The sequence below is a fragment of the Tamandua tetradactyla genome, chromosome 8, assembly GCF_023851605.1.
Source record: "Tamandua tetradactyla isolate mTamTet1 chromosome 8, mTamTet1.pri, whole genome shotgun sequence".
NCBI lineage: Eukaryota > Metazoa > Chordata > Mammalia > Pilosa > Myrmecophagidae > Tamandua > Tamandua tetradactyla.
In genome coordinates, this window is record NC_135334.1 from 75,971,132 (window position 1) to 75,980,248 (window position 9,117).

At 35.8% G+C, this 9,117-nt stretch overlaps 1 protein-coding gene across 1 annotated transcript; it reads right to left on the reverse strand.

Annotated features, from left to right (window-relative positions):
- Positions 1-7,637: 7,637 nt before the first annotated feature.
- On the reverse strand, positions 7,638-8,597 carry LOC143643505 (olfactory receptor 51F1-like). Its single transcript, XM_077112126.1, has one exon. It carries the CDS (start codon positions 8,595-8,597, stop codon positions 7,638-7,640), a length of 960 nt encoding a protein of 319 aa, XP_076968241.1.
- Between the last annotated feature and the right edge of the window lie 520 nt (positions 8,598-9,117).

Here is a 9,117-nt window from a genome sequence, read left to right on the forward strand (position 1 = left end):
TTGAATGAAACCAGTGACAGTGATTATCATATTCTTGATATTAGAAGGAAAGATTTTGGTAGTTTACCTTTGAGCATGATGTTAGCTGTGTACCAACTGTTAGTACATGCCCTTTATAGTGTTGATGAAGTTTCCTTCTATTCTTAGTTTTCTAAGTCTTTTTGTTTTAATCAAGAAAGGGTCCTAGATTTTCCTGATGGATTTCTTCAATTGAGATGATTCTGCAAGTTTTTCTTTCATTCTCATATGAGATGCAATATATTAATCGGTTTTCTTATGTTGAAACAAACTTGCACACCTGGGATAAATCCCAGTTGATCATAGTGTATAATCATTTTTATGTCTGCTGGATTCAATTTGCTAGCATTTTATCAAGTTTTTTGCGTCTATATTCACGAGGGTTATTGCAGTAATATTCTTTTACTATATCTTTATCTGATTTGGTATGACAATGATATTGGTCTCACAGAATAAATTAGGTAGTGTTCTTTTCTATTCAACTTTTTGGAAAATTTTGAGCAATATTGGTGTTAATTGTCTTGGACAGTTTGGTAAAATTTCCCTGTGAATCCGTCTGGTCCTGAGGGAAAATCTCTTGTGCTGGTTTGAAAGGATGAATGTCCCCTAGAAAAGTCATGTGTTAATCAAAATCCCATTTTGTAAATTGGCAGAATAATCTCTCTTTGATACTGTAATTTTGAAGCTGTAATCAGATCATATAGCTGAAGATGTGATTTAATCAAGAGTGGTTGTTAAACTGGATTAGGTGACAACATGTCTCCACCCATTTGGGTGGGTCTTGATTGGTTTACTGGAGTCCTATAAAAGAGGAAACATCTTGGAGAATGAGAGACTCAAAGAGAGCAGGGCAGAAAGACATAGCCATGAGAAGCAGAGTCCACCAGCCAGTGACCTTTGGAGATGAAGAAGAAAAATGTCTCCCGGGGAGCTTCATGAAACAGGAAGCCAGGAGAAGCTAGCAGATGACCCCATGTTTGCAATGTGCCTTTCCAGATGAGAGAGGAACCCTGACCATGTTCACCATGTGCCTTCCCAGATGAGAGAGAGACTCTAACTGTGTTCACCATGTGCCTTTTCAGATGTGAGAGAGACCCTGAACTTCATCAGCCTTCTTGAACCAAGGTATCTTTGCCTGGATACCTTTGAATGGACATTTCTATTGACTTGTAATTGGAACATTATCTCGGCCTTAGAATTATAAACTAGCAACTCATTAAATTCCACTTTTTAAAAGCCATTCTATTTCTGGTATATCACATTCTTGCAGCTAGCAAACTGGAACATGTCTAGAATAGAAAGAGATTCTGAAAACGTAGAATAGTACAGAAGCAAGTGAGAAATAATGCAAAGTGTGACATCAAAGAAGTTACATCTTTTACTTGTTACTCTTTTGAATAATAAAACTAGAGAGAAAGTTCAAAGGGGACATCAATAAACCAGATTTCGTTGGCTAAAAGAAGGTTGACATCAAAAAAGATGGTCAGAAATTTCAGTTTTGATGAAATAGAATAGAAATTAAAACAGAAAAGCATGTTCTCAAGGGTCAGAGGAACCCTTGGCCAAGTTTCTTCAAAGTGGGGAGGGGGTGGTAACATAAGGGTTTATATAATAAACCCTTCATTACCAGATATAATTTCATACATCAACAGTAGGATCAGATTGTAGAAGGCCAAAAAGTCAATTTGGTTTTGGACTTGATAAATTTGAGATTCTGGATTATTTGCTAGGAAAGCATGGTCAGAAGAGTTCACAAGAGTATATGCTCTTCAAGAACATGATTTATTTATTTTGTGTAGTAGTCATATATAAATATTCAATGACTGAGTAAATAAATTAGTAAACTAATAAATGTGTAATTTTGTGGAAACTATATTTAGAATAATCTTCTGTCTGCTGGCACAGCATAGAGCAATGAGCACAGAGGGAGTGACAGAGCATGTAGCTGTGGCAGAAGGACAGTCATTTAATTTTCACTGAAGGATTGATATTAATGTCTTTTCCTGAAGACTGATACACCAATTTGTGCTATTTTAAGTTCAGTTAGGATGGAGGCATTTCTAAGAGGATTAGATATGGCCATGAAATAGTCAAAGATCATAACTAAGAGCACTGAGGACTATAACAGTGAAGAGGTAAGGGAAGAACATCTGTGATAAGCAAGCAGAGCTGATCCCCTGTGTACTGAACCAAAATAGTTCCAGTACCATCACCAGTGTGGGGATGCATAAGCCTAGTTCAGAGGTGGACAACATGGAGAGGAAATAGTATTTGGGTTCGTGGAGGCTTGGTTCAGTGAAGACTGCAAAGAAGATCAAGGCACTCCCAGAAAGGGCAGTTAAATAGAGGTAGATGAAGGGAATGGAAATGCGGGCATGGGCCCTTCACGTGCACGGACTGCCTTCAGGAGGAAAGTGGGAGAAGTGGAGTCACAGAATTTTGATATTATGGTTTACAGGAATGGAGTTCTTTTGTATAATCTAGATGTCAAAAATAAAAATTTATTTAACTTTCATTTATTTTTACTTTTCACACAAAATTAATTGATATTTATCATTTACGACTTTGTAGTCTTTCCCATCTTTTTGAGTTTATGGGATTCAACCTTCAGCTAATTATGAGATCTACTTGGTGTCTCCCCATGAAGGAACAGTTTATTTTGTGTTCATCTCTGCTTGGTAAAGTGCTTTGCTCACGGTAGATATTTATTGAGTATCTGTGAATTGTCTCATGATATATTTATCTTTACTATGGTCTTTAACCACCAATAATAAGAATTCAGTTTATGAGAAGAATTGACTGATTGACTCATAGTGATTGAGGAATGATTGAGTGCAGCTAATTAAGCAAGGTTATAGTCCCCCTTTCTCTTAAGCAGAGGGCATGTTGGTTTCCAAATGGGTATCTATGAGTTAAAAAAAAAAACACTATGAATTCACCTTTGTAAATGCCGGCTTAATCTGACTCATTATATGTGCTTACTCAAAAGAAAATTATTCTCATTTCCATGAATCTGGATATTAATTGCTTTCTTAATGTGCTACCATCAAACCTAGTGTAGGATTATGGAATCTTCCAGTGTTGTCAAAATCAAGAAAAAAATATCTATATTCCATCATATTTCTCCCCTGTAATTTTAACACTAATTCCTGATATGAAGTTCTTACAGAAATTATTTAGGTAAGATTATATATCTGCTATGAATTGATTATATATTATGTGAGAGGCTTCGCCCTACATTCTTCATTGGGATTATTTTATAACAACACAGAGATAGAGATATTGTTATTATAGAGGTAGCAACTGAAGTTATACAGGAATACCCTAAAGTTTAGAAGTTTGGACACATTGCTCATGGATACAACTACAGAAAGTGGTGAAGCACAGGTCTGAATCTGAGAACACATGGTTCTTGAGTCTGTGCTATTAATAATCATGACATACACTTTATAAGATTACCCATAGAGGGAGAAAATTGAGAGAGACTCAATTTTTGCATTTTTCCATTTATGTACATCTTGACTCCTGACCAATAAAATATTTATTATTCATTAGTTAGTTAAGTTCATTTCATGAGTTGCTTGTCAATGTATGGATAAATAAAATAATGTGATATCTTTTTAAGCAAACAAGGCAACTTAAACATTAAGTTTAGACTTTGGAGAATAGGTACCTATGCAAATGATGTAATGATTGCTCAAGTCATATTTGAAGCTTCCCTGGAACTTCCCATATTCCTTCAGAAGCTGCTTCATAGGTACCTGCTTTTTATACAAAATGACCTAACTTGACTACCCATGTTACTTTAGGAACTACTTGAAAATTTCTCTTGACTATTCTTCATAGGTACCTGCTTTTTATACAAAATGACCTAACTTGACTACCCATGTTACTTTAGGAAGTACTTGAAAATTTTTCTTGACTATTCCCCTAGATTTAAATTAAAATTTCCCTGTATTTTCAATTATATTTCAGTTTTCTTGGAAACCTCATGTCCCCTAAAGATCTTTGCTAGCAAACTCATTTTTCTTACTCTAAAATGTTTATACTTATCCTGACCAATCTTCTATGCACCAGAAACATGTACCAAATTATGTATGTAAATCATAGACCATCTCAAGCGAGTATATTAGTATCTGAAGTTTTGCCTCCTTCATTACTTATAATTTATTTACTCATATACTCTCTATTTTAAATAATAGAAATTCCATACATTAAGTTTCCAAGCTGTAAGTGAGATGTTACATTGCCTTTTTCCTCTCACTTCAAGTTATTTCTGTAATTTCTTCTTTCTTCACAACAAATCATAATTCAAATACCATGTTTGGTTTGCTGAAGCTGCCAGAATGCAATAAACCAGAAATGGATTGGCATTTATAAAAGGAATTTATTAAGTAAGAAGATTTCAGTTCTAAGGCCATAAAAATGTCCAAACTAAGCCATGCAGGGAAAGATAACTTGACTCAAGAAAGGGCTGATGATGCTTGGGGTTTCTCTGCCAGCTGGGAAGGCACGTGGCTGGCATCTTATTGTCCTTTGGCTTCTGGTTTCAAACAGCATTCCCAGGGGCGTTTTCTTTCTGCATCTCCAAGCAACTCTTTTTGTGTCAGCTCTGAAACATTTTCAAAAATGATTCCCTCTTGAAGGATTCTAGTAAGGGACCTTCCTGGAATGGGTGGAGACACAGCTCCAATGGAAACAGCTTAATCAGAAAGATTCCACCCAACAATACAGAATCAGGATTAAAGAACAAGGCTTTTCTGGGGCATTCAGCAATTTCCAAATGGCACACCGTATATCTTTTAGACTTTTCTTTCTACACCATGAAACAGATTGACAGTGTAAAAATATATATATGGAACACCCCATAAATAAGAAGTGGTTAAGTAAATGGTGGTTTCTATGAACAGTCAGTTACAAGTCTGCCAAAAGACAACCAGAAATTGACAGTATGAATTCATAACCTGACCAGAAAATAGCCAGAACCAACGGTGTCAGAAGTTAGATTTCCTGTTTCTACTTGAGCCAGCCAGCTTCTCCTGGGGAATTCAACTTCAGCTACATTGGAGATTCTAATTTGTGCCCTGTCCTCTGGAATTCAGATTTAACACTCCCCATACTTGTGAGATCCAATTTCTATAATAAATCCCTTAGTATATACTTCCTGTTGTGTTTTTTTCCCTCAGAAAAACACTGACTAATAAAGGTCACAACTATTTTATTCTTGCATCAGTTTATCTGATTACAGTGCTATTTACCAGACCATTAATTTAGAAAATTTACCTGAAGACCATTCTACAAGCCAAGCTAAACACTCACCTATTCTTTGAAATTAATTTTAGTTAATAACATGCATGTGTAATATCCTGGACATTATTATAGACAGCATAATACAACTCAAGTTAAATAAAAATTTTCAAGTTTTGCTTGTGCCATACAAAAGTCTGTACATATGTAAAAGAACACCTTTCATTTCTCAACTCTTCTTCGGTTCCAGGTAGAGCTTCTCACTCAGATATCTGGAGTCTTTTCTTGAGCAGGTTCTTTGTAATGCTGCAACACATTGAGCATCTCAAAGTAAAATTTCCTCTACATTAATCTAACATGTTCTATATTCTTGAAGTACCAAGAGTATAAGCTTTGTAGAACTACCAGAGTAAAAGCTTTCCACATTCAAAATTCAAGATATACAAGCACATTTTTTAAACATATCTACAAATCAATAACTTTACATAATAAAATTGTGTGAGCAAAAGATGTTCTTTAAGCAAGCCTTCAAATATTGTAATTAAAATTCATCCTGAGAAAACAGAATAAACAGGAGAAAACTGTAGTTTCATATACTCCATGCCTATTATCCAGGTATGACCCATGGATTTAAAACTCAGGAGGATATTTTTCCACCACAATTAAAACTGTGCTTTAATACTTCTTACATTATTCCACAGAGTTTCTTCCAATATACTCGTCTTACCTTCATGTTCAGATATTCTTCTAACTCAGGATAACAATCCAAATAAGTAAAATTCTATTTCTGCGCTCTTAACTATAAAACACATTATTGTAATTTTTTGCCTATCTTGTCATCTCCTAAATTATACATTATACTCCTTGAGTGCAGGTAAAAATGATTTATTGATCTCTTAATTTCTACTCTTTCACACAGCACTAAACATAAAGTAGACCCTTCAGTCAGTGATGTGCTAGCAAATGAAATCTCTTCTTTTTGTTTTAAAAGAAGTTCTTATTTATAGTGTGTGCCAATCCCCACAGTGTGATATTGCCATTATGGCTGATTGCAAGTTTTCCATATGCCAAGGAGTTGGCAGAAGTGCACAAAATGTGCTCTTGCTACCTGCTGTGAACTGGCTCTGGTACACCCATACTCCCAGTGTGTGTGAGAATGTGGGGGAATATGAAAAATTCCTCCATTTATCACCACTTTTCTGGCTACAATCACATTGATATTACTCCCTTTAGTTACCATGTCTATTTTCCTCTGAATTTTCTCTACCATTTTTTGCAACTCGTTTTTGAGCCTCTGCCTGCCTCTTAAACTGATAGAGTTACCGCAGATTTAGCTCTTTTTTTCAGGGACTAAACTACTTGGGTTTAGCTTTGTATAACTATTTAAGGGCTAAAGAACTTGGGTTCTTAACCTTGATGCTTGGGTGGTTAGGGAGCGATGGAGGTCTTTCCTGGCATCCATGTAAACTCTAAATTTTATGAAAAATATTATGAGTGTTTCTCTGGTTTTTCTGAGGTGAAGATTCATGGATTTCAGTAGATTCCAAAGAGACCATTTCGCAAAACGATATTTAGAATCCTTGACCAAACCTACCTTGCACAATGTTTCATTATCATTTCCACTCATTGAAGTTTCTTTATCTATGACGGATTAGCAAATGCCTCTAATTCCTGAAATTTTGGACTGTCCAGCATGGATACTGACCTATGGCTTACATGCCATGAATCTATCCCCACCTTTGGTATTATTTGTTATTCATGAAAAAATAAGCTAAAATGTAGAGTAAGAACGCTACTAAGACTTTCTGAGACATGGAATATGGATTCATGAGATCCTTCTCTTAGTTCTGATCTTAAAAATTTCCTAGAATGCTGTTGGTAGAGGATTTACTACAGTGATGAAAAACATGTAAGACTCAGAAAGCCTGGATTCAAATCTCAAACCTTCCTCATGTTAGCTGTGTGTGACCTTTGGTAGCATAAATGTTTCTAGATTCCTAATCTGTAAAACATAATAAATAATGTTATATATGTAATTGGGCTATTTGAAGACTAAGTTGAATATGACTGAAAAGAAGTTAGTATAATGCCTACCATAAAATAAGTAGTCAGTACATGTTAATTTATTAATTAGCATTAATTTTGTTATTTCACTATTATTTTCTTGTTTCCCTTATTGGATTATTAATTCCTTGGGGTAACATATCATACTTACATTAATGAGATAATATATATATAATAGTTGCTTAGTAAATGTTTGTTGAATAAATGAAAAAAATGAGAAAAAAATTCTAATAGGCAAAAACCTATCAGGACTGCTTTTTTTATAGTGAAAGTCACTCATCAGATTTGTCTGAAGCTTAATCATCTGTTTACTTTGTAAGAAGCAGATTGAGTACAGCTTTGCGGATCTGTTTGGATTTTACACTATAGATTATGGGATTGAGTACAGGGGGCAGAAGCAGGTATATGTTAGCCATCGTGGAATGGACTAGTTTGGGGGCTGAGTGACCATAGCGATGCAGCAAGGACAGACTCATCATAGGGATATAGAAAATAGCAACTGCTCCAATGTGGGAGACACAGGTGCTAAACACCTTGTGCCGCTCTTCAGGGGAGGTGATATTGAGGACAGAGCGAATAATCAGGAGGTAAGACAGGACAATGCATGATGTATCTATCCCTGCAGTCAGGATGAGATGAATTAATCCGCAGATGCTGTTGGTCTGAGTATCTGAACATGCTAATTTAAGTACATCTGGATGGTAACAGTAAGAGTGGGAAAGAACATGATCTCTACAGAAAGACAGCTGCTTAAGGAGCAAAAGTAGTGGTACTATTAATAGCACAGTACGTATCATCACCAAGGTACACATCTGAATGATTCTGGAATTAGTGAGGATGGTGGTGTACCTCAGGGGATCACAGATGGCCACATATCGGTCAAAGGCCATGGCCACCAGCACCCCAGACTCCATGAAGGTGAATCCATGAAGAAAAAACATCTGGATAATGCAAGTATCTAAACTGATTTCACTTGAATCAAACCAGAAGATGCCTAAAGTTGTTGACATTGTAGAAACAGTCAAGCCCAGGTCCGTAGCTGACAGCAGAGAGAGGAAATAGTACATGGGCTCATGGAGACTCTGCTGGGTAATGATGACAAACAGGATCGTGGCATTCCCTGAGATGGCAGTGGCATAGAGACAACAGAAGGGAATGGAGATCCAGGCATGGACAGACTGTAGGCCAGGAATGCCAGTCAGCAAGAACGTTGGAAAGTTAGATGTCAAGTTGATTAAGATCTCCATGTTGTCCTGGGGCTCCAGCATTTGTCCTCACAATGCTCACATCCTATAGAAATAATAAGTTACTTTATTATTAAAAATACGTAGATATCTTCTATTTCATTTAGGAGAGGCATCTAAGATCCTAGAGGAGCATTCTATCATTGAGAAAACTCTAAATCAAACTCTAATGTACATCTACCATTCATAATAAGGATATTTACCAAACACACATGAAGTTTCAACCTTAAATTCAGGGAAAATACATCCATATAATTTTAAAACATTTGATGATTATTTTTTATATTGCCGGAATTTTAAGCTCCTTCATTAGACCACAGATCCTATGACTAGAGACTTAGTTAAGAAAAATCAAGCTGTTCACTGTTGAATATGTTTGTGTGAAATGACTAAGAGAAATCCAGTTGAAGAAGTCTATGAGTCAGCATTGGCCATGTGAGTCTCCAGGTACAGATTTTTTCCTGTAATATCAATTTGGGAGTTGTGTAAACTTATTTTAATGCAACAGAATGGGTGAATACATGTCAGAGAGCAGAATTACAAG

Coding starts and splice junctions, on each gene's coding strand:
- LOC143643505 (XM_077112126.1), bottom strand. CDS start 8,597: ATGCTGGAGCCCCAGGACAACATGGAGATCTTAATCAACTTGACATCT.